This window comes from Pezoporus flaviventris, unplaced genomic scaffold (assembly GCF_033815535.1).
Source record: "Pezoporus flaviventris isolate CSIRO_AGI_PZ_B2104156 unplaced genomic scaffold, CSIRO_AGI_Pfla_v1 ptg000007l, whole genome shotgun sequence".
Lineage (NCBI taxonomy): Eukaryota > Metazoa > Chordata > Aves > Psittaciformes > Psittacidae > Pezoporus > Pezoporus flaviventris.
In genome coordinates, this window is record NW_026892555.1 from 87,290,034 (window position 1) to 87,316,778 (window position 26,745).

The following is a 26,745-nucleotide window of genomic DNA, read 5'->3' on the forward strand; positions in this document are numbered from 1 at the left end:
TTATAACTCTGGGTTCTTCTTCAGTGAAATATCAGGCCTTAATTAAAACTAAAGTTCAGACTACTTTGGTGAATGAAGCTTTTCAGAGTCCCTTACAGCGCTAATGCAAAAGACTATAAATACAAGTGAACTATAGGAATAATATGGCCTAGAATTGTCTTTAATTACATGTATCTAATTTTAAATCATTCAGGTGCTTTTTCGTGCTCTCCCCAGTCTTACCAAGTTAGGTTTCTTTATGAAATTTTTGTTCAGCACAAGGATGACCAAAATAACAATAAGCAAATTTCCACCTCTTCCCCTTCCCTCCCCCCACCATGATATTTTGAAATATAGCTAAATGAGAGATGAAGGCAGCATCCTTGTTCATGGTTTCTGAACCTGGATGTTCAGCTCACCATACACATGCCTCAAAGCATTAGAATCCAGGCTTGCAATCAGCTTTCGTAAACCTGGTTGTCTTGGGACAGTTTTTACTTCCCAGATCAAGGTAGAGTTCGGTGGGATTTGCCTGTAGGAGAAGAGGAAAGTAACAATATTGTGGTCAACCAGCCAGTGCTCTCAGCCTGACCCAATGGAGAAACTGAATGTGGGCAGTATAACATGTCTCAATATTTTTATGTTTCATTCATTCCCATAAGTGTCCTATAAATTATTCCCTCCATCTTCTATTCCTCTCAGGACTGACTCTGTCAAAGCCTTTTCTAGCCTTTCCTCCGGGATAATTTTAAATTTCCAAAATGAATCCATTTTCTTCTGCCTCACTTCCTCTCACAGTCATTTTCAGAATAATTTTTATAGCTAACACATTTTTTTTCTACTTTATAATTCCATTTTACCTGTTATAGCCTGTGAGTGATTCTTTAAATAGTTAAATAAGTCCTTGTTATGAAGTGTCCACAGCATTCCTGTGCAAACTCAATGCAGCGCTGATGAGATGCTGAGCTCCTCTGCCAGCTCCTACCTTCAAACACCCTCCCACAGTTGTAACATCAGCAGATCTCACTGGCCGCTTCAGATGACTTCATGTCCACACAAACAGGTCAAAGTGTTTGTGGGAGTCCTGCTGTTATCAGTTACCCTTTTACATTATGTATGACTCTTAATAACTCATACTATAAAGCAACCATATTCTGCACTGTTCTTGATTTTCCATTTCTGCTACAACTAAGGTGTGCACAGAGAGCCTTAAATATTGGGTTTCTGTGTTTCCTCAGTGCTTTTGCTATGTTCTGTGTGAAAATTATGAAGGCTGATATTGATTGATTATGTTTGGGGGGTGTCAGGATACCACTGCTCTAAAGGAACCAACGGGGAAGATAGCATAGCGGGCAGCTATTTATAAAAATAAATGTTATTTTCTTCAGTGTTAAGAGGATTATGAATTTAGCCACTGTTTTCATCTCACATAGCTATGGTATTCCACAAAGAACCGATTAAAGTAAGCCTAAACTTCAGTCGCACTTTCATATTCTCATCTGGTAGGATCTGGCTCTCAGATTCCATGTCCTCTGACAGGGTCAGGACAAAAATGACAGCCCAGGCTTAGCACACTTGCCACAAGACAAGAAGCCTTAATTAGCTCTAAATGAGCTACCTAACCTGAATATTTTTTTCAGCGCATGTCTGCGCTTTCTAAAATGAGAGGTATTCTAGTTCCTTAGAGGTTAGCTTAAATACCTCCACATGGCACTGCATTGCATTTTGCATATACAGTCATAGGTAACCTGGGGCATGTATCCAGTTTTAGAAAAGAAAAAGCAGAGGAAGATCATATTTTTTTTATGCAGAGTGCTTCCAGCAAGTGTTTTCCCTCTTTTTGCCTTTTTTCTCAATAAGAGATATTCTGTTTCCCTTAGCTGGCCTGCCTCCTCCACCAAATGCCCACTAAAATGGTAGCATGATAAAGCAATGACTTCAATTGCTGCACAAAGTTAAATACCTTTTTAAAGTAAGAGTTCATGGGAATGATTTGCAAGGAACTATCTCTATGGAAAGTGGAGAAGATATACAAATCTGCTGTGCAGCAAGTTTCAATCTACTTTCTTGAGCGGTTGGGATGCACTCTCTGGATGAAGGCTTCCAGACCACATTTTCACAGTGCCCTAGTGAGACAGGGTAGCACTACCATCTCTGATTTTTAGTGCTATTATCTCTGCATATATGTATATATATATTTATATAAAAGTGTGTGTGTGCAGGAAGACAACACCTCCCCTGGGAAACCAAGCACACCTTTTCCTCTTTCTTTACTGTACTACTTCTAAAACAACTTGCTTTTCTCTACAAATGCTAAGACTAGCTGGGCTTTCCCACGTAGAAACACCTGAAATGATTTACCTGCTAGTGTGAAAGCATGCTTGGCTAAAATCCATTTAAGACTATTCATCACTGTCTGGTTAATTCTCATTTGTCATGCAAATACTATGACCCATGTAGGAATTGCTGCTGCCAAAGGCTTTTCCCTAAGTCATGCCCCTCATCTGTCTGAGGCCAATAGCTAAATATCATGTACTATTTTTATGAATGGTCAAGACTGAAGCCCCCAAGCCACTACATTTCCAGAATAATGTTGTATTAGCTGGATCCCACATACCTGTTTTGTGGAGTCACCCAAGTGATACAGAAAAGCTAACTTAAAAATACAGAGAGGTCAAAAGTCTCATCCCCACAAAGAATTGCAGAAGCCACATCCCATATGTGACAGTCCCTGATGGACAGGGAAGCAGTGGAAGAGTGAGGAAAAACTAGGCTAGGTTTAATTCTCTTTGCAAATGGAGTAAGGTCACCCTAACATGATTTTCCTGGGAGAGGATTCAGTGATGAATGGTTCTGAGTAATATGCAGAGTCATCACCACACTGGAACCATTTATCACTCTGAATGCATGGAGGCAAATTGTGATTATTATTTAAATAAACCACAACTGCCTGCTGCTCTGTCCTTTGTGTGTATAACCTGCACCTTCATTCATCTCAGATAACTTAAATCTTAAATGACTAAGCCGATCCATTTCCATTTTAAGTGATGACAAGGGCACTACTGAAAAGGGGAAACATGTTGACTTGAAAGAAAATGACATCTTTCTGTCAGTCCTTTTTATGCCCTATCTCCTGATGCACCTGTCAACTTCTGCATCTTTCAAGGTGAGAGCAGCCCATGGCAGCTTTTGGTTTGAGAAGGATGCAGAGCAGCGGGGGAGGCTGGCACAGCTAGGCAGCAATGAGGGCTACTGCTGCAACTTGTGTAACTCATGTGGACTGTGCTGAGTCATGCTCAGCAGCGTCTGTGACATGCCTTGTGCACAAAGCAAACATAGTATGATGCCCTTTCACAGTCATTTTTCTACCCAGCTCTACTCTGGAGACTGGTTTTGATCTGTTTTATCCCTGGCCCAGGTGCAATCAAACTCAGACCTCCCCTACTGCCTCTAGATGATGCTGACAATTTATGCAGCTGCTGAAGCACAGGCAATTTTTCAAACTCTTTTTGCACACACCCGGGGACCCTCAGCTCAGGTAATGATAGATGGTATTGCTTTGGCTGCCCAGGACTAAGCAATGGCTGCAAAATTTCCAGTTATCCTGGAACTGGCTAATGCTGACCTTATAACACTGAGCTCATAATGCTGAACTCAAATGGGAGGAGGGTCTAGGAAACAACGTGCTCTGAATATGGGTACCACTGTGTCAGCATGAGTTGAAACTCAGTATAATGAAGGTGGCTTTCCTTTTCATCAGACTTGGGATTACCCTGTGTTGAGAGCACACCTCTGTGCCAGGGCAGCCCTGTGCAGTGGTGCTATCAGGGGCAGAGGGGAGTTGTGTTATCACACAAGCTGCAGCCATCCCTCTGGGCTCTGCTGTGTCTGAGACACGTCTCGTGTCTTGACATAAGCTTGCAAAGATCATTTGAGGTATCTGAACGTCTTGTATAATCATGATTAACATGAGTAGAGAAAAGCCCTTTTGAAAGACAGCAGAAGACTTGATTTGCACATTCTGAGTGAGTGGCAGTAAACACTTCATGTGTAGAATATATCTGTCTTTCTTTCTGTGATGGAAGCTCTGTAGGTGCTACTGTCAAGTGGTAAAAATAACATAATACAGTGAAAAAGTAAACTCAGGCTGCATTAACAACTACCTACAACCACTACCCCTTCCTCCAATGTTGGTGCTGAACAGGTGAAATGCTCTCACAGTGTCTCTGCACGGTCTCTCTGGACAGCCTGACTTCTGACTATTGAGACCTACAGCTCCCCTGTGTATTGAATTTTGAAGTAAGGAGAGAGTGTCTGAATTGAATTACTCAGAGCAGCATTAGTTAAGTGCCTCTTGTGAGCTGCCTCCTGTGAGCAAGTAGGAGATGAACTCCCAGCTAGTTGTGCTTTCTTCCCTACCTGAACTCCTTTTTCATCGTTCTCAGCACGCCAGGTCCCTCGAGGCGAAGAGTGACATTCTCCAGGGTTTGTTTCAGAGGATTGGTGAATTCCACAGTCACAGACATTACTTTACCAGATACCAGCTCACCTTGGGTCTGCAAGACACAGAAAGGACAATGCTCCACAAGATAATAATAATTAAACGCCCCACGGTAAAATCTGTAGAATTAAATGCACAGTACTTGCAAGGAAGAGGAGGAAGGAGAATGAAGCACACAGCAAAACAGCATGAGGCAGAGAAATTCTAGTAAGATGCATGGGCCCATAGGTAACACTGCAGATATTTCTACACATTGCAGTCTTCCCTCAAGACACATAGTAGGTCAGGAGGCAGGCCCTCATTTCCATAGGAAGAAACAGAAGTCTACGTGCACAGTCCTGGAGCTGAGTGTCCAACTGAGGGCATGTCCAGCTGAGGAAGCCTCTCCTCCAGAGTCTGCTTCCCTCCCCAGGCTCCTCACCAGCACTGAAGTGCACGCTGTGCTCAGGACATCAGCTCCAGAAGAGAAGGGCAGGTATTATTATCCTAAATTAGAAACATGGGCTCACTTTGCTTGCAGCTCCAAAAAGTGTCGTGCCCATCTTCCCCAGCTGCCTCTTGTGTTCTGAAAGGTTTCTAACCCTGTTTGTGTGCTCTACATAGACCTGAGAGCCAATTGTCCTCCAAACCTCTTACATAACAAAACCCCAATACATTTTGTACTGTAAAATATTAAGCTGCGGGACTAATAAGCAGTGATCACATTGGCTTCCATATGTATATATGTGTACTGTACACAGCTGAAGGGATCTCTCTGTCCTTTCAGATCAGGGCAGTTGCCTAGAAAATACCTCCAAAAGAACACGTTTTTAAACACAGACTAGATGCATGGGAATTTTGTTTTGTTTTTTCCCTAGAAACACAACATTTCTCACAGTATAAAAAAGGCTTAGGCAAGGGTTTTCAACTTATGGTTGGCAGAACCCAGCTGGTCCATGAACTACTTTAAAGGGCATTGAGAAGTATCTTGTCAATAAATTTAAACTGCTCTGCTGGGGTCTGCAGCCCTACTGCAAATTTTTAAGGAGTATGACAGCTGCAAAAAAGCTGAAAAGGCTCTGGTCTAAGGGATCACTGCACCAAATACCAATATATTGACTGGAGCTAAGGATGAGCTACTCACAGCTGAGCTCTCAACAGCCACCTGCATTTGCAAAAAGACATCTGTGGCATTTTCAGAGTTCTAACTCAATCAGAGGTCTTACGTCCTCATATTTCAATTGTCCAGTTAAGATCACAATTAGATGTTCATCCTGAACATCCACAGATGCAACTGAGACCATGATATGTATTTGCTGAGCGTATTTTTGTAACCCAGTCTCAAGCTAAATTAGAATATGGTAATTCCCTCAACTGTTAACTCTGACAATCATCTTCGACCAATAGGGAAAGATCTGAAGATGAGGAGAAATAAGTTTTTCATACTACTTCTTTACTCTCACATTAAGAACTCCAGTCTGTCAGTCACATTCACTGAAGAAATCTGACAAGAAAACTAGTAGGATAAGCTTCCTCAGATTTCAGCAACAATAAAGTGAAGCTTCCTATATAAATAGTAATATATAGGTATATACATATGTGTATGCACACACGCTTCAAAGATCCAACCATTAAAATTTCAGCATATTATTGCACATCACGAAGAATTGAAGAAACAAACTCAGTTTTACTAGAAAACATGGTTATTGGACAGCGACCTATCCTATAAAGATCCTTTCTTTATAACAGCAGAGAGGATAAATGATTTTGAAGCTGAAATTGGAGATGCTGTATGAGATGTTCTGTTTAAGTATTGAATTGGAAGAACTTTCTACTTTTAAAATCAGTTTACTGAAAACAGGTATTTGAAGTAGAATTTATCTGTCTTGTTTACCTCCTCTCTAGAACACTCAGTAAACCAAAAAACTTTTGTTTGCAAATACAAAGAAGTCTAATCAGAGCATTATGGCGTTTCTGTAGACCACAAAATAGAGTGGGTTTTTCTTTTTGTAAACTTCACTTTAAGATCCCTTCTGACACAAATTGTTCTCTATGATTCTATGATTCACCGCAGTTTTGATCTACATTTAAAAAAAAAAACCTGACTTTTTCTGCAGCAGGCTGTGGTTACTACACAAATTATTATATGGTAACCTGAACATTGATTCAAATAATAAAGAGGAGAAAAAAAGCCTATAAACATATTTCTTTCAAGGTCCTGAATTTTAGGAAGCTGCATTCATGTTTATATAAAGCTTCCTGAACAGATGTTCTGATTATTTTGTTTTTTGAGTATTAGGAAAAAAAGCAGATCCAAATAGAGTCATTCAGAACGGATGAAGGCTCAGTGTTTTTGAGAATGAGGCAATTTATTTGGATGCTCAGTTATGACTGAGAACTCTAAATCTCAGTCCTGCCTTTGCCATACAACATAGGGTCTTTGTCCAATCATAAGTATTACATTTCTACAATTTCATAGGCACCATGCCTCATGCACAAATGCTTGAACTTCGAGGGAACTCCACTGGTAGTACATTCACAGCATGGTATCAAAGCACTGAAATCCTGAAAGCATTGTCTAAAATCAATGCTGCCAGTCCAAGTTTAGAGAAACTTTCCACAACACCTGCAGGAGCTTTGCAAGAAAATTCACCTCCCTAGCTTCATTCTTCAGCAGGAGGCCTCTGTGCTGTGCTGCTTTAAATATAAGACTTCTGAAGTACTTAAAGACTTGAGTGACTGGAGTGAGTAATCTCTCTTAGACTTTGAGTTTCTCCAGCTTTTTCAGATCTTTTCCCCTCCTTCTTCCACTGAGATCACTTTAGCTGTCTACTACCAGTGATGCTGCCAGACTCAGACTTTAACGTAGGGTTACTCAGTACAATGTATAACATACCTATACACCCTCATATGCTCCAGCCAGCCACTGCTTTATAAGGTCCACGTTGAACTGAAGGTCTAACACACACATAAGCATACACCCCTCCATTAGAGATATGCAGTCAATGTGACAGCCTTGTACAGAACAGCCTGCATCCCCTTCACCACAGCCTTGAGCTACCTTGATCCGCAGGGCAGGAACCTCCAGAACTGTCGCCTTCTGCACGGCCAGAATCTTCCCTGTTTCGTTGATTTGTGCCGTCACAAAGAAATGAAAGGAGGCTTGGTCCAGCAGGTCACTCATGTACTCACTTGCTTTGATCACAACATCAAAAGCACTAGCTGAGGGGAGAAACATGGAAGAAAAAGAGGTACTGAAGCAATCTAATGGCTGATTGCTCCTCCCATCATAGCCAGCGCCAGTTACACAAGTGCCTTGGAAAAAAGGTGGCCCATGCCCAAAGAATGGCTTTTTTTTTCCCCAAACTGTCTCCATTTCTTCACCTCACCATTCCCCCTCTTATCTTTCCCTCTTTCCATTTAGGCTGTGAGCTCCCTGGGTCAAAGCTGCGTTTGTGCACAGTCTCAGCTCAGTGCTGGTCAACATGGGTCCAGGCCACAGCTGAAGGTTTCTAGACACTCCCACAAAATAAGTGAGAAGCAAGACTGGCAATAAGTAGCTACTGGGCATGAAGGTCAAAACCAGCTTTTGAGTGTCATGCCTGCAAATATTTCCTCTTCCACTTTATTCCTGTGCTTTCTCTGCCTCTCTTTGTGGCAGAGATGCCACCAGGGACGCCTCAAGAGCAGCCAGTGGGGCTCACACTATGGGGTGTGAGCCCATGCAGGCTACCTGGGAGACAACCTGCTCTGAAGGACGTATCTGGATACCTGCCTTTGTCCTACAATGGACTTGCCTGCAAAATTTAGCAAGAAGGTCCTCCTGTCATCAGCATGCCCTCCAGAGAGCTTTCACGTGCTCCCTGACAATAATTATTGAAAGGAACACGTCCCCCTAGGCTTGATGGCTGAGATGCAGGGAATCATTAATTTTAACCATATTGAACTGCAATTCCCAGGCTAACAATGGTGTGAGAATGTGACGCAGAGAAGCAGACCTGCTAACTAAGTAACCACGCAGAACATATAGATCTGGTCCTCTTACCTTTATAAACATTCATTATAACTCTAGTAAACATATCAAGATCACTCATCTGTTAACTAGGATTATTACTGTTATCCATTATTTGTATTGTATTTGTGACATACACTGTACACACTGAGATAATTCAACTCAGTTGGGTAAATAACATTCACCCCTTTTCACTCTTTTGATCCATTCACATCAAAACTAGTTCCTTGATTTGGTTTCAAAGCTATTCCCTTGGTGATCACCTGACCTGGATTTACCAGGCCAGCCTTAAATTTACTTGATGTGCTCACCCTTCCTCCCTCTCTCCCTCCCTTTCACTCTGTGCCTCTTATAGAAGAGTTTCTCATAATGCTTTAAACTGTAAATTATCAATTGGGCAAGTATTTATCATTTGTGTAAAATAAGTAAATAAATAAACGATTTACAATAGAAGATAAATTTACAGTGAAAGGAAAGATGAACTTTGCTGTTTAATCACCAGAGGAAAAAAAAAAGAAAAAAAGAATAATGGACTTCTATTTCCTTAGCACTGCCTCTGCTAGTAAGATGCCACTACCATTTACTGCACCTGGGAAAGCCAAGGGAGACACAACACTGAGCTTCCTTACAGCCTTTACAAAAAACAGAGAAAACTAAATATAACCAAATGGATGTGAGAGCATCTTTGAAGGCACTGGAAGGTTTAAGCTATTCAAATCCTCAAAGATGTTTTCAACCCACACAATTCCTTTAATCATTATTCTGAAAATCATGCTTTTACTTCCTGTTTGAAAACTTGCTTCATTCTCTCAGCAGCATGGGCTGGAAGAATGCCTCTGACACATCTTTACTGTATTGTAATTTTTGTTACCTCCAGATATTCATATGCACTATCTGCCATGAATGAAGCCTGCAAATTCTGCTTCAGTGCCTCAATAGGTATCCTTCCATCACACCTCTGACACAGTATTCTCACACAGTTGCAAATGATCATGCTGCCTCCCTTCACACTGCCTGTCTGCTCAAACACTCTTTCTGACAGCACTCCTTTCCAAAGCAAAGGTGAAAGAATTCATGATCAAGTTTTATGTATCACCTTCAGAGATGCCACAACTTGTGAGGGTTTTTTGTCCTGTTGCAGGACAAAATGCTCCACAAGTTGGTAACTGTAGCTCAGATATAAGCTAATTTCCACCTTGAATGGTGGTAATACCTTAAAACATGCCTCCTTGGCCAGAAGCAGTGATGGGGACATACTTTTGGTACACATGCAATAAAATCCATGCTCTAGTCTCTCAGGTGCCTCCCTCTTAACCTGTATTCACTCACAATCAGAGTTTGCAGCATGGTTTCAATGAGCTTTTTACAAACCATTTACTTAACCTAGAAAAAATGGACTATGAGGTTCAGTGATGCTTAAACAACTATTCATTTAATTTCTTGCATTGAGGAGCTAGATGAGTCTCAAAGCTCTGCAGAAGCTGTGTTTTAGGTAATAATACCTTACACAGACCTTTGGTGCAATAGCAGACGTAAGTCTTGGAACCAAGCACAAATCACAGCCAAAAGTGTAGCAGTTATTTGCACATTTCTTACAAGATGACTGAATTTTCCCCCATCAAAGAAGAGGCACAGAATTTAGACTTGAGCATTTGAAACTGATTTTTTTTTTTTTTTTACTGTACCTAACCAAGTGTCCAAAAGTTTTGCAGTATTTCAGATCAAATACTTAGTAACTGATGGAAGACACTATAAAGCCCCACACTGTGTTTTGATTGACAGGCTGTGCTAGAACAACCCATTTCCAGACCCCCCACAAATGAGTCAGGGAGTTAGAAAGAACCATCAGGCAGTTGTCAGGGCTTTGTTATAGACCAGAGGTAGAATTCTTATTAACCTTCACCTATAGATCCCTCTAAGTGGAGTCCTGCTTTATGGAGATTAATCAGCTCCAGATAAAGATGTGCAGTTTTAAATGATGTTCAAAGGGAGGAAGAAAGCAGAGGATTTTTTTTTTCATGGCATGGTGGGAACTGTGGTTCCATGGGGGCTTGTCACTGATATAAAATTTGTTCTCTCTCAGAAGATAGGGCTCACAGTATCACTTGAGCTGGGATGAGACAGACAAGATGGATGAGAAAGCTCAGAGTTGCTGTGGTCCAGCACCAGACCCAGATCAAGAGTCCCGTCCTTTGGCCACCCAAAGTCCTGCCACTCCCATTGTGCTCAGTAGAGATTGCTTTTGACCAGTAGCAGCATCAGGAAGGCAAAATCATTGCTCCTGACTCTCTCAGTAGGAAACTCAAGTGGAGGACCCTCTGACTTAACCTCCATAAGGGCACATTCTCATCACTTTTGCTGAGCTGGAGACACTGACCCAAGATCAAGAGGCCTGTCAGGAGAACAAGTGATTGGCAGTCACTTGATGCTGGAGAAGCCAGAGATCTACAGCCAGTCTGCTCCATAGCGCTTTGGAGTAGAGCAGGTCCTCAACACTTGCTTACTGTTTTCTGAATGGGGCTGCCTTGGCTGCCATGAAATAGTTCAGTTATGCCCGAAATAAAAAAGGGCAACATCCTTCTTCATTACTTCGGGCAATGCAAAATCCTGCCCTCAGCAGTGTGAGTTAGGCTGCCAGGAACTGCTTTTCTCATGAGAAGAGGGAGGCAGGATCTTCTGGTCACAGTCCAGAGGGCACTAGGAAAAGCAAATGCTACGTCTATAAAATACTAACTCACCTTTGGGGTGCCTGCCCAACTGACAAATGCCCCTGCTCCAAAGTGGCACATTCTAGGTACACATAAACTTTTTAGATCACTGTAAATACAAAGTCCTGAACCACCCAGTCCTCCATAGCCCACTCAGAACTTGTCAGTTTCTACCAAGTAAGACAAGGTATTCACCTTTTTGTCCCTGTAAATGACACCCTGAAAAACTAGAACTTTTCTTTCACTTGCTGTGATACGGCTAGAAGACTAAATGTATGAAAAACAATACCTTGAAGCTTTATACCTGAGCAACTTTGTTTTCTTTTGTACTAAACAAGAAAAATCAACAGTTCCCAAACATGCATCTTGGTGTAAGAGAGCATTATGCAGGGAGCAACAGCTTTAAGAAAACAGCCTCAGCTTTAAATGACACTTGTAGCAGGGCCAGAGCTGAGAGTGGAGCTTCCTGACACCCAGTAGAGTATCCTACCCCTAGCTACTAGAATTGCCTCTACCCATGGGTGACAGGTAATGACATAGAGAAACAAAGCTAGCAATATCACAGAAAAAAAAGGTTTGAAAACATCTATGCAAGCCTTACACGAAGAGGGTTCCAGTTTTGCACTGAAAGAGTGTTTCTTGAATTCACTTTTTGCGACTCCTGTATAAAACACTATGTTGCCTGAAAGGTAGGCAGTAACAGTGTAGTAGTTGCGACTTCTGTTCCTGAAAGTTATAGTGACTTTAAAGTCACTGCCAAGGACTGCCTTTTGCACTTGGAAGTCCATGTCAACGTCTGTTTGTGGCTGATACCCATCTTGAGTACTTTGCTTTTTAACGCCATACATCACAGCAGTCTCAAGAGCCAGTCTCTCCTCCTCTGAGCCTAGAAATGAATGAAAATCAAATTTAGAAAAGAAACAGGGGTACTGCATTAGCCCAATTATCTATCACATGGGTGCATCTTCCAGTTTGTGGTAGCTGAAATGAATGGATGAGGACAGTGAACCTTCCTGTGGTAAAGTTAATAATAGGAGAACTTCACAGCTTCCAAGTGAGCTGTGTTAAAGATTCAAGCCATGTCAAATAAACTGATGTAGCTTAACTGATATTAGTGGGGCTACACTGATTTACTCTGTGCGAACACCTGGCCTGAGTAAGAAATGTCTAAACAGCTGTACAGAAAGCCTTGAACTGTTCTGAATGCTTTGAGTTATTCCATGTCTACCCTTTGTTTTCACTACAGCTTACTCGGTCCAAAGCATTTCTGAGTAGCAAAGTTTGTGCTTTCTCAAGGCATCTGCAGTGTTTATGGGATGAAGCTACAAATAAAGAGCTCCAAGGGCACCTTGGCAGCTTTATATGAAGCTCCCTCAGTGCCAGAGGTTTGTAAATACACCGTCCAGGATGTGATTTAGATAAATCTGCATTGGTATGATCCCACACCATTTCAGGTTACCTTCTTGGAACTTGTACTCCTCAGTAATCTCCATCATTCCATCACCCCCAACTTCCTTGGTCACAATCAACTGCCCAACATGGGTTGTGTCAATTTTTTCTATCATTTGGATTCCGTTTTTCTGCCTTCTTGAGAAAACAATATCACTATTCACCTGTAAAATTAAATGACAAAGGACAGAGATACGTGGAAGTAGAGAGAGGAAGGGAAGCCAGTCTATATCCCCTCAAAATAATGACACGTTCACTTAAGTCCCACTAAACACTTGTATTGAAGTCCCATGTTTAAAATTAGTCATATGCTATAATAATGACTAGATGCATTTTACTAGTCATAGCTCCAGAATAACTGACAGTATAAACTTGAGTAGGATACAGAGATACCCTTTGGGCTTGAGGAGCATGATTACATGAGACCGTAGAGCGGGGCATGCTTCATAGATAAAATATCTTATTCTTTTCTGTCCTAACCTATATACAATTCAATTAGAGAGAGACTTGCTCTGCAGCTGCTACAATTCTGAGAACACCAGCTCTGGTGGTGCAAGAGGTTAAAACTCCAGATCAGGCTGTCTTGCTCCTTATGGAGATATTTCCCTCTCAGTTCTGTCAGTCAAACCACCCATGTGAGCTCTCCTTGACCTATTGCAGCAAAAAAGAATGCTGTGAGCAGACTTCTTTAAAATTGTTGCATCCATTTTGACTGAAAAAACAAGGAAGCTTTAACATAAGCAGCTTTGCTGGCAAGCCTGAGAAGGAGGTGACAGCTAACAAGGGATGAAGATGAGCAGCTAGAGCTAGTGACTCATTTGCCAGCATAGCTGGAATCTGGGAAGGATAAATGACCACAGCCTGAAGTTTCATTAGAGCCAGAGAAGCGTTTCCTGCTTATTACATTGGTGAACAGAGATTAGAGAAATCTCTGTCGTTCATTAGAGCTGTATCACACATGCTGGCCTGCATGTCAAAATATAATGATGAATTTTTTCTTTGACATGGAGTATACATGAAGTAACTTCTCAAAGATATATTGCAGTGGAGCCCTATCTGCTGTCTCACCTATGGTCCCACTAATACCTCTCAATGTAGTGAAAATTTTAAAATCTGTACCTCAGCATAGACAAAAGGAGCATCAAATTGGAAGCAAACGTGACCATGTTTAATGGCTTGAACTGAGGCTGGGCCACACCTGTACATACCTACAGGAAGAAGAGAGATAAAGTAAGAGATCAATTAAAAACATGTCAAAATGTTATATTTTCTCAAAGAAAAAAGAATTCTTGTGGCTTGGTGAACTCTTTTAATAGTTTACAGGAACTGCTGACCAAGGAGTGAAAATTTTTCTTTCTTTTACCAGTCCTCTAAACAGCACAGACTCATGTCTGAAATGACCCAATGGTTCCATACCTTAATGGCACTGTAAAGTTCACGATAAGTCTCAAGTACTTGAAACGCAGATACAACTGGTTTTGATTTAAGCAGATAATTTTGGGAGGGCTCAGTTATACCACAGAATGAGAAAGGTCTCAATGCAATTTTGCTAAGAATGTCTTTAAAGAACTGGAAAATTAAGGACTAGGAAGAAATAACAGTGGCTTTTCACTTTTTCTCTCCTGTCTGCTCAGGAAGCTTAGTAAGGACTGCAGACATAAAATGGAGAATTAATTTGATCGTCTCTTGTATTGGTTCTCTAAAATTTTAGAAGGCATCTTTGGCAACAGAACTACATCTCTTCTATAGCAAGCAGGGCCTTTCTCATGAAGGATTTTGCGCATATGCATCATGAGCCATGTTATAACAGAAACAAATCTAATATTTTAGAGCTGAAATCAGAAGGTTGTGAGTACAGGTGAATGTGGCTGTCTGGTGCAAGAAGTTACCATTGGTTATATGGTGCCAGCTATCATCAGCTCATTGTTTGACACAAAGTATTGGAAAGACAGCTAAAGGGAAATTCAAGCAGTATTACCATCGCTGGTTTCTTGGGGTGTCCCATCAACAACCTGCCATCCTCCAAAACCAACAGGAAGATCAGGTCTGGTCATCCAAGCTTCATTCCAGCAATGATAGTTCCTTAGACAAGAGATGGGAGCGGAAGATTAAATTCTTGGAAAGAAGCATACAGACCAAACCAAAACTATCTATTTATGTCCTGACACTGCTTCAGTAATGACCTTTGCTGATTTAGGGATGAAAAATCTGACTCTTTTTAGAGAACGGATTTTTAGGTTAAAGAGTCAGGTGCTCGTCTGTTAAAACCTGAAGGCCACAATCTTTCACTGTAGTTTCTTTACTGCAAGTTGAAGAAGCCTTTAGATTCTTCTAACATGTTCTGAATGCTAATGTCTCAGATTGCTGGGGTATATGAAGATCTACGCAAACTACAATCTCTTTCCAACCAGACACCTGCACTTCAGTCTGCCTCCAAAAGCAAGCTTTGAATTTCCTCCTAGCCATTCTGAAGCTTTGGTGCCTCTTCTGAAGAGATTCCAGGATCAAATCCGTAATGTACAGTGTATAGATTTGTTTTTATGGCTCAAGACAAACATGCTTAACTGGTTTCCATCTTGGTTGAGAAAAGATCTTATAAGGCTTTACAAGACTATCCTCATTGTGGATTCCTTATAAGGTTTTTCCAGCATGGCATGCCAATGAGGGAGGTCAGATCTCCTAGACCATACAGCTTTCCAAAAACACACTTACAATCGCTGTAAGCCGAGTTTTGCCTTTAGGGCCCAGAACAGTATGCTGAAAGGTGAATTTCTGAGAGTAATTAATCTTGGCACTCAGAGTTGAAATGCCCTCACTTGGCAACATGCTTAGGAAAAGAAAAGCTAAAGACCCCAAAAATCCACTACAGCACCATCAGTGTGCCCAAAATGTTTCAAAGAGGAGTAGAAAAGAAAGATCTTGTAACTTCCTTCAGTGTTACTGGTGCTCAAGTGAGAGCACAAACAAGAAGAAACGTAAAACTAGGAAGAGGGTCTTGCAGTACAGACAAAACAGTGCTTGAATGCCATTACTGCAAAAAATGAAAAGGAAGGAGTAGAGAAAGGGGCAATTTTGCTTGCAAATTATACATATCCTACAGCAGATATGAATAAAATTACACCTGTATAGCTGCTTATACAGCCCCTAAAACATGCAATGATATTAGCAACCAAAATTGGGATTGTTAAACTCCGACCATTTCATTAATAATAGGTAAAAACCAGCCATGGAGCGGAGTCGGAAGGATCTGAGGCTTGTCTAACAAGACATTTCAAAGTGGAAATGAAAGCTTGGATCAGGGTAAAACTTGTCAGTTAGGAGAGTTAATGAAGCAGCACTACAGAAAAAGAAATTATTCAAGGAAAATGACACACTCAGAATTTTTGATGCTGCTGAGAGTAGTCAATGCTGAATCACGCTCACAGAGCTTTGCTGAGGGCTAACAGAGAATGGGGACAAACTTTGTGGTAGGTGGGGTTTTGAAAACTGTTATGCCAGCATGTGAGAGAGACAATCCCTGCCCTGAATCCTTCACTGGTTCACTTTGAATCAAAGTCAGATGTGTTACTGGCTTTGTGTTCTGTGAAAGAAGAACCAGAAGAGCAGGCAGGAGGGAAGGACAATAAAACCAAGGGGGGGATAACAGTGTGGAAAATGGCAGCTCTGCTTAAATACTGTAATTAGGTAATGCTTTTTTTTTTCTGTATTTTTCTATATTCATCCTAAGGGACAGGACATTTCTTACTGGTTTCTATGACGTAGTGCTGGGCACAAGAGGACAGCAATTTCTTTAGGTCTGCTGCTATGCAAATAACAAATACATGTAAGGATATTGAATGAAGACAGAGATAGATGTTGCTTCTAAACCACATGAGTATTAAGGAAAGGATGATGAAGGGAACATTTCCCTCTCCAGAATGTAGCAGAAACTTCTCTCCGGTAGAAGTGAGCACAGCTGAGGAGCTGGCTCTGCAGCCATAATTTGTTAAACTGATTCTATAGTTCTTGTATTCTACAGCAAGCCTGAGACATTAAAGAAAACAAGAATGGCTATACAGATCAATATGGTGACCATTAAATATTTACAGAGATAGTTACGAATAGACTAAACAAAGAGATGGGGAAATTAATAAAAGATGACCAGGTGGATTTTATGCCTGGAAGACAATTTAAGAAGGGTACTTAGTATTGCTTATGAGACAAGCACATGCTGGAAACAGCTGCTGCCCTTTCATTAGCTAATAAACTCAAGCATTGGGGTTGAGAGAGGCACTGATAACATTATTGAGAAATCAGAGAAAAGTGAGCTGAAGGCGAATGGGAGAGTAGAGGTCTCAGAAGGGCTTTCTCTGCAGGCCTGGACATAGATAGACCCCCATGGAGCTGGGTGACTTTGAGTATGTTTCTGCTGAGGTACTGATGTTGGTCTTCTTGGACCTCACAGTAGGAGTGAGTCTTGATTTCCATCCAAGAGAAATATTCTTTAAGTGTCTTTATATCATCATTAGGAAAGACAAGAAGAACAAAGTAAGAGGCAGTACTGATGGGCTCAAATCCGGCCAGCTTTATAAAAATAACTCTTTGTTATAAAAATAACAAAGTCTGTGTAATTTTGTATATATGTTTTGTTGTTGTCGTTGTTTCCTATCCTGAGGGAAAAGATGATCTTTAATAAAAAAAAATAAATGTCAGATAACATTCAGAGGGAGCCCTACATTCAGAGATTGATTGGACTAAAAATCCTGGCTCCAAGTATCCCTGAAGTCTGAGAGTATTTAAAACCTGAAGACAGATCAGCTCAAGCAATACAAGGCAATCAAAATGATATATAATAAAGAAAAAGAGCTCTGCTTCCAGTTTTCAGGAGATTATAAATAAAAGTGAGAAATACATTTAAAAAATCATTATAAACACCTTGAGCTTGTCCTCTTAAAAAAATAACAGAAAAGAAATAAAAGACACATTAAAAATAAAATCAAGGTTAAGACACAAGCCATTTAAAGTTGGCATATAGGCTATCATGGAGTGTTACAGAGTAATGAAGAGAAAGGACACAGAGGAGAAATGAAAAGAGGTGTGTAATATATTAAGTCATGCCCAAAGGGTTATGTGCACCATGTACTAATAAATGCACCAGAAGGATAAAAGGATGAACAAGGCAGTTCAAAAAGTAATCATACCAAGTGAAAGCAAATGCAGGATGGGAGATGAAATGCTAGTGTGAAGTTGCATATGGATTTCAGTGGAACAAGGATGATTTTGGATGATCTGCCCCTGTCCCAAAAGAATGGAAAAAAAGAGATTGAATTAAGAAGTCTTGGAAAACAGCTGGGAAAAGAAGAGGTATGGAAGTAAAAGGAAATGTCAAAAGTGGGTGAGAGATGTTTCATAGATGAAATTAGAAGGAAAGAAGGGATGAGATAGATAGTGAAATGTCTGAAGCATGGCAATAGTCCATTACTGAGTGTATATGGGCTGAGCAGTGAGATTGCCAGTCACTGGGTCTTATTTCACATCATTTATAGGCAGAGAGGTTTCTGAAGAGTGACTGCTCCTTTACATCTCTGTGACCCATAGAAGGACCAGCACCATGAGAGGTTCTGAGGTCCTGCTGTCACATAGATCAGATGCAGCTTAGCAAGCTGGGAATCCCCAAGGATCCTAAAAAAAGGAAACAAGGCAAATAGCAGGATTACAACCCTGGGCTTCAAGAGAGTAGGCTTTGGCCTGTTTAAGGTCCTGATTGGAAGAATCCCGTGGGAGACACTTCTGGATAGAAGATGGGTCCAGGACAGCTAGTTATTTTTCCAGGATCACCTCCTCCAAGCTTAAGAATGGTCCATTCCTATGTGCAGTAAATCAAATAAAAGTGGCACAAAGCCTGCATGGTGAACAAGGTGGTCCCAATTAAACTCAAACATTAAAAAAGAGTGCACAAGAGGTGGAGCTAGGGACAGGTGACCAGCAGGAATATAGAGACACTGTCTGAGCATGGAGGGACAGGTTTAGGAAAGCCAAACCCCAAATCAAATGGAGTACGTCAAAGGATGTGAAAAGCAGTGAGAAAGGCAAGCACATCAGTATCAAAAGGAAGACTATGGAAAATGTGGATCCGCTGCTGAATGGGGCAGGGGACCTGGTGACAAGAGACTAAGAAAAGGCCAAAGTATTCAGTGTCTTCTTTGCCTTGGTTTTTACTGCTAGGATTTACCCTCAGGAACAGCCCCTGAGACCAGCGTGGAAGTTTGGAGTAATGAAAAATTAACACCTGAAGCAGAGGAACAAATTCGAGACTATTTAAGCAAACCGGACGCACAGAGGTCCAATTAGATAGTCCCAAAAGTGCTGAGGGAGCTGGCCAATGCCATTGTAAGACTGCTCATATCTATCTATGAAAGGTCATGGTGACTGGGGGAGTTTCCTGGGGACTGGAAGAAAGCAAATATCACTCCTTTCTTCAAGAAAGAGAAGAGGGAGTGTCCAGGAAAATACAGACTTAGTAGCCTCACCTTGATCCCTGGGAAGGTTATAGAGCAATTTCCTCTGTGAAACATTTCCAAACATATTAAGGGCAAGGTGATTGGCAGTAGTCAGCATGAATTTACAAGGGACCAGCTGTGCCTGATCAGCCTGATAGCCTTTCTTGATGAAATGAATGACTGAGAGGACAAGGGGAGGCAAGGCATGGGGGTTGGTTTCTCTTTTGGCTTCAGCACCATCTCCCATAATGTCCTCATAGACAAGCCATCGAATTATAGACTAGCTAAGTGAATAGTAAGGCATATTGAAAACTGGCTGAACTGCTGGGATCAGAGGGTTGTGGTCAGTGGTGTTAACTTAGCTGGAACCTAGTCACTAGTTGTGTATCTCAGGAGTCGATGCTGGGTCTAATGCTGTTTAACTTCTCTATTAATGACCTGGATGTGAGACTTACTACACCCTTAACAAGTTTGCTACATAGAAAACTGGGAGGAGTAGATGATACACCAGAGACTGTCCACAAGGAGAGGCTAAGAAAGCTGGGACTGTTCAGCCTGCAGATGGGAAGGCTGAACAGGATTTTATCCATGTGTTTAAATGCTTGGTTAGGAAGTTAGGGAGGGGAGAAGACAGAGCCAGGCTCTTTTCAGCGACACCCAGTGACAGGACAATAAGCAATGGGCACAAACTGAAACAGAAAATTCTGTTTGAACATCAGGAAACACTTTTTTACTGTGAGAATGGTTGAGCACCAACACAAGTTTCCCAGAAAACCTGTGGAGTGTCCATCCTTTGAGATATTCAAAACCCAGCTGGACACAGCTCTGAGCAACCAGCTTTAGCTGACATGGCTTTGAGCAGGGGGGTAACATGACTTCCAGGGATACCTTCCAGTCTCAAATATTCTGTGATGCTGGGATATGAGCTTCAGATGTGAATGAACCTAACCGTTTTCCTTAGAGTCCCTCTTGATAATGGATTATGGAAACCACATAAAAGAGGTTACAGCATCAGGTTGAGACATTTTCACCACCACAGAATGGGTTACAATTTTAATCTAAAGACTTCCAGATATTAAGTTATTAATGAAACATGCTGATGAGTAGTTATGCTGATAAGTTGAAGACATCATTGACACAAATCAGGTATATGAACACTGACTACGACAAATATAGAGGTCACATTCACTGCTGCACTCTGAGGAGGAGAGAGTTGAGGCCCAATAGCCCACACATAATTTCTACGGAGCAGAGCATATAATCAATATATGCTACACTTCTCCTGTCAGACAGAAGACAGTAAGAATTTGAGGAGCAAGTTAGAGGACTGTCTTCTCCAAAAAAAATTACATAGACTCCATTTATTGTCCCTAGAGATTTTTCTTTTTATAAATCTGGTAGTGGCATTTCAGTAACTTGTATGATACCTTGGCTTGTTTTTTTTTCAGCTGAACTGTATTTATTTTGGGAAGTACCTATCTGCAGGAGCGACTGCATGTACACTGTGTAAAACTAGTCTACAAATACAGGAGCTGGGCAGAAGTAGAACTAGAAGGGCATTTTTCCATAGATAACTGTGATATCACTACAAGCCTGGCTCCAGACCCATGGAAGCGTCCATCCTACTCCTTTCAATTTTTAGAAATGGCCTGGCCCTAAGGAGCACAAACCCATTCCAGCTCTTCTGTGTGTTTAAAAGTGCACTGTATGGTAACATTAGTAGTGGGATCCCCTAGGGCTCATCTCTTTACATGACAAGCACTTCGTATTAGTCTACTCACAATCCCTTCATTCTGTTTTACAGAAGCGAGCTATGCTATTTAATGCACGGAGAAATAAACCGACCACAGGCATTGCTGTCATGATTTTTACAGCTTATACAGTTGACACATTGAAGGCATTTGTCAGGAGAACTCACCAGACAGAGTCTTTTGTCAGTTTGGTGTCCAGTTTCCCTTCTTCATCCAGAAAGAAGTCCAACTGTAAATTGGCATTGTTATCATGGGCAGAACTATAGTTGGTAATGAGTCTTGCAGGTATCCCCAGGCACCTTAGAACTGTGGCAATGAGAGAAGTGTGATGAGAAGGACAATATGAAGATTGTGCTCATGGATGACAGGATGAGAGGAGAGAAACTATTAATAACAAGAATAAAATGGGAAAACTTTATGAAATCAACCCAAATATTTCTTGCTATCTGTCTTCATATAGAATATGTTAAAAATTTTATTTGGTCCCAAAATTATGAACATTCGAGATACGCAATGGTGCAACGGTTATAACCTAAGCGGCTGATTATCAGTAGTTTTAGAACAGTCTTGCATAGTGACTACACTTTAGCTTTCCAGGGCAGACCTGGGTGCAATGGATCAACTGTGTGACCAAATGTGATACAAAGAAAAATAATTTTGAGCTTTCAAGAAACGGAAAACATATTATGTCTCCTAGTAACAGTAACCCAGAAGAATCATTAAACTGCACTAAAGAGAAAGCTAATAAAAAGCATATCATTTTGGTTAATTTAGAGTTTTCCAGTTTCACTTCTGCTGTCAGAAGGGGTCTGGAAAACACAAAGAAGAAAGCAGAAAATTATTTCTAATAAGGGACAAAGATGCAATATTTGCAAATGAAATGTCAGACATAGTTTGAACAAAATAGATTCTATTGATTGCTAAGTAACAGTATTTTGGGGTCAATAGTCTCTTCTCATAAATGATCTTAAAAGGAGGATCAAAAAAGAACCCCCCTCCTAAATCTCAGAACATCACAACGCAGTACTGGTGACACTTCCACCCATTTGACAATTGGTAAATTTGGGAAACATGGAAATGCTATGGCTATGTCTGAAGTGCAGTACTGCATCATTAGGCATCTGTGTTTGTGGTGCACCCTGGCTGATAAACAGGCATGGAGCATGGCCCCACGGGGGACTGAGGCTGCAGGATGACATAACATCTCAGCTTCTCCAGATGAAATATTTTGTCTCTCTGCCAAAAAATGCTCTTATTTTCCAATTTAGGAGCCAACATGGTTCTGCAGAAAACAGAGAGGAGGGTTTTGGGTTTTTTTTTGAACAGGAGAATATTTTTACTGAAAACCCTATTTAAAAATAGTTCTGATAAATGCAATGTTGAACAGCCCTTGCTCCTACTGCTGGGTTTTGTATATTCATTAGTGTCACTACTGTGACTCCCAATAAAGTGTAACGTTACACATTCATTTCAAGTTCCTGGATGACAAATTACCTAGGTGCATCCAATACCATATGTACCTATTGATTAAACTTAATTCAAGTGCCCTCCCAGACTTGCAGCACACAAGCCATCAGGGCTCATTGAAAATAATTTGTCTGACAATTTCAAGATTAATGACCATTTTTCAGAATGTTTTAGCATTTTTAATGGATGACTATCCAGAGTGTACAATATTGTAACCTTGGAAAGCTGGACTGGTCACAATGATAAAACGTTGGCAGCTAGGGAAGACTCAAAATCAGCTCAAATCAGCCCTGCGAGTTGCACATGGCTGTTTGGACCTTTACTGTCCTCTCTATGCATTGGTCAGCAGCTGGACATGTCGATGGCTAGCTATCAGATCAACCACTGGACAACATTTTCATTTTATAATGCTAAACAGACTTTATATTTCAGCAATCTTTGCAGCAGTCCGAAGTGCCATGTCTCTGACTTGACCAACTTAGTCAGCAAACTGAATCTAGTTTTTCCCCAAATAAATATGTCCCTCCATTTAACACAGTAGGCTCCAGGTTTCTGCTGTATTGCTCCAGTTTCACAGTGGCCTGCGGGCAAAATACTTTGTAGTGGTGATTCAGGGCCAGTGCAGAAGGAAGGAGAACTGGTGTATGTGTCTGTCTGTGATCTGGAAAAATCCTGATGAGGCAATGGGCAGAGAGCAAAAAAGGCCTGTGAAAGCCACTGCAAGGAACTGTATCCATAGGAAATGTTTGCAAGAGCCACAAACCCATTGTATTGTGCAGAGGCTCAGAAGCATCATGTACAGACTGTGCAAACTCAGGTAGTGAAGGAAATAGACAACTCTCAGATTCTTTGGATGATGATTGCTCATTATCCCACTGCATCTGGAATAAAACGAACCATTTCATGTGTCAAAGGACAGATCACCTGCCAGCACCTCCCCAGATCCAGAAGCCTCTCCAGATATATGCAAAGCATTTGACACTGTCCCACATGACATCCTTGTCTCTCAACTGAAGAGATGTGGACTGACAGATGGAGCACTTAGTGAAATTGGCTGGATAGTCACAATGAGTTGTAGTCAACAGCTTGGTGTCCAAGTGGAGACCGGTGACAAAGGGTGTTCCTCAGGGGTCAGTACTGGAACTGGCACTGTTTAACATCTTTGTCAGTGGCATGGACAGTGGGATTGAGTGTGCCCTCAGCAAGTTTGCTAATGACACCAAGCTTTGTGGGCAGGCCAACTCACTATGGGGAAGGGATGCTAACCAGAGGGACCTTGGCAGACTGGAGAGGTGGTCCACTGCCAATTACATGAAGTTCAATAAGGCCAATTGCAAGTTCCTGCACCTGAGTTGAGACAATCCCAAGCACAAATACAGGATGCATGGAGAATGGATTGAGAGCCATCCTGAGGAGAAAGACTTGGAGGTACTGGTTGATGAGAAACTCAACCTTTCCTATGAAGACAGACAGAGAGAGTTGGGGTTGTTCAGCCTGGAGAAAAGGAGGCTCTGCAGAGACCTTAAAGCAGACTTCCAGTACCAAAAGGGGGCCTATAAGAAAGCTAGAGAGGGACTTTTTGCAACACATGTAGGGATAGGACAAGGGGGATTGGCTTTAAACTGAAAGAGGGTAGGTTTAGATTATATATAAGGAAGAAGTTTTTCACTATGAGGGTGGTGAGGCACTGGCACAGGTTGCCCAGAGAAGCTGTGATTGCCCCATCCCTGGCAGTGCTCAAGGTCAGGTTGGATGGGGATTTGAGCAACCTGATTTAGTGGCAGATGTCCCTGCCCATGGCAGGGGAGTTGGAACTAGACGATATTTAAGGCCCCTTCCTGCCCAAACCATTCTATGACTCTATGAGAAGCACAGAAACCTGAAACTACATCCCCTACAGCAGCTGTGAGAAGCATGTGCTAGCAGAAGGCTAGGTGGACAGAAGACAGCTTTGTTTCTGAAGTCCTTGCTGTTTTGAATAGCTCTTGCACTACCTCAGGTAACCAAAATGAGCTATGAAATTCAATTATCCAGACTGTAGGAAAATTATATACAAAATGAAATACACATGTACAGAACAACCAAAAATAAAGTGAAAATCCAGAGATGTCCAGGGTTGCCTGACGGTGAAGAACCAGTCTTATAACTTGTCATTAATTATTCTATTTCCATGTTTGCTGCAGAAGATGAGTGATGAATATCCGTCACAGAAGTATAATATAAAGAGCAGTATAATGCCATTCCTTGAGACAGCAATATGTGACAGTATTGAGGCAGATGAAAAGGGGAAAGGGTTCACAGAGAGTTTTTCTGTAATTTCCTTTTCACAGCTTAAATATAAGGACTAATTCTTAGACCTTCAGCTGTGTCTGGAAAGTACTTGATGTAAAGTAGGCTCCAAGCCTGCAGAAACCCACCTTGTATTCCCTTGGTCCTAAGCTGATCTGGTCCCTCCCAGGTTGATACTTAAATGCATATGTTGATGGTGCTTATAAGGAAGATCAGCTGGGCATAAGAAAGACACTTTAAATATCTGTTCAGCTGTGGGCCAGCACTGTAAGCATAGGAACTGCTTGACTGGATCTACACTGGCACTTGACATAAGCACTGCTTTCAAAGTCTGGTTCCTATTATCTGTATAACACATTTTTTACACTCTCAGAGTTTTTCTTGACTGCTAATATGCTTGCAGTGTGTTCAAGTGTATTAGTAGATGATGCTGTTAGAAAGTGCTAGACAGTAAAAAATGGGACCAATCCAACACTGCTTTCCCTACTGGGTATTACAACCTGCAACACCCCGTTTGCTGCAACATTGGAACTCTAGTTTGAGCAAGTGTGGTTAGACTTGATCTTGTAGGGCTAGACAATTCATAAACCAGGCCAACATTTTCCATATTGTTCTGGCTCACAAACTCCATAGGAAAAGTTAACAGTGGCCAGTAGAGAGGTGCTGTTACACTGCATGTCAGTTTTTCTGGGAACCATCATCAGTAGGTGACGTTTGGCCATTTTGAAGCATAAACACTATATCCCTTATTGGGTAATATTTTCATGTTGCAGATCTAGATAAATAGCCCCCTGTTCATCTCAAATTTCCTAACTAACTTTCTCTCTCCCAAACTTACCCTTGTGAGTCACTGAACACATTTTACAGAACCAATAGTTAACAGATTTGTGTGGAAGAGCAGCCAAACTGAAGGAGATGCCAAAGGTTTATTTAAAACCATCTATTTTAGCCATATATTTTTTAAGTATCTCTGCTATTGACTCCTGAACATCACAGAGCCAGGAAGTATTTTAGTTAGTTTAACCAAAAAGCCCTCTCAGTTATGCAAGAATCACATAACAGTGTGGAGTTTTTCTCACTGATACCTACATGTATTGAAGACACCAGCAAAGACCCAGCACTGGCCATACCGCACAGGCTGCTTAGAACTGTAGTACTCCAAGAGAATATCCACACTTCCTGTCCAGGCTGAAGGTGCGACACCATAAGTGTATGTATTGTCCCAGGATCCAGCAATCACACCATTATCATCCCTGGAGTTGATCTAAGGACAAAGAAACAACCATTAGGGATGTCAGAGGCTGAATATAAAAGAGCTCTTTAACCCAACAGACAAAGATAGAATGGGAGAGATTGAATATAGCCAATTTTAGGCTCAAAGTAAGGTAGAAATGTTTAATTATGAAGGTATGAGATGAATAAAGCAATCTTGCTAAGGGCCATGGATTCTCCATCACTGAACAATTTTGAAAGAAGGTCAGAGACTTAAAAAAAATGGTGAAATTAAACAACCACACTGAGTATTCGTGTTGCCAGTTTAGTAAGTTTTATTAACATTAAACATGCTTACAGCTATGCATTTTTAATAAACATGATCAGTTATACACGGATAAGCAAGCCTCAGAAATATTAAGCTGGAAGCTTTCCTAACATTGTCTGGTTTTCTGTCCACATAAGCCCAGAGATTTTAATAAAATCACTCCTGATTTACAGCAGATCAAGAGGAGAATCAGTCCACTGTTATTTTTAGAGCAGAAACTAATTTCTTTGGTCTAGCACATGAAAACAAGAAGGAATTTGCTGTGTAAGTTTCCCCCTGGTAAGATTATACAGAGCAAAGAGTTTTGCTGACTAATGGCTATACTGATAGGCATTAACGAGCAATATATCTCCTAACTGCAATTTGAACTAAACCAGTTGAGGCTGTGCAAAAATCTCATTCGCTCTGTACCTTTTAATTATGCTAATGTGGAACAGCTAAACACCAGCCAAATAAATCACAATTCTCATTTAAAAGCTTTTGGCTGGATTAACTACTGTTTTATAATTAGAAAATCGACTTCCTGTGAACCGTAGGACCGAGTAAAGATAAGTATTCAGAGTCATAACCCAAGGGTTAAGGGATTGTGCC

At 41.1% G+C, this 26,745-nt stretch overlaps 1 protein-coding gene across 2 annotated transcripts in view; it reads right to left on the reverse strand.

Moving 5' to 3' along the window:
* Window positions 1-26,745, reverse strand: part of F13A1 (coagulation factor XIII A chain) — a 69,032-nt gene that overhangs the window by 8,959 nt on the left and 33,328 nt on the right. Inside the window, exons 7-15 of one of the 2 annotated variants that reach the window (XM_061449383.1) lie at window positions 25,704-25,878; window positions 21,026-21,164; window positions 14,607-14,710; window positions 13,748-13,836; window positions 12,639-12,792; window positions 11,781-12,065; window positions 7,521-7,681; window positions 4,399-4,535; window positions 140-511 (exon numbers count right to left, since the gene is read on the reverse strand). In XM_061449383.1, the coding sequence (XP_061305367.1) occupies window positions 367-511; window positions 4,399-4,535; window positions 7,521-7,681; window positions 11,781-12,065; window positions 12,639-12,792; window positions 13,748-13,836; window positions 14,607-14,710; window positions 21,026-21,164; window positions 25,704-25,878 (1,389 nt within the window). In that variant the 3' untranslated portion in view covers window positions 140-366. Of the gene's footprint in view, window positions 1-139; window positions 512-4,398; window positions 4,536-7,520; window positions 7,682-11,780; window positions 12,066-12,638; window positions 12,793-13,747; window positions 13,837-14,606; window positions 14,711-21,025; window positions 21,165-25,703; window positions 25,879-26,745 lie in introns of those variants that run through there. The other variant, XM_061449384.1, reaches the window with a different exon arrangement.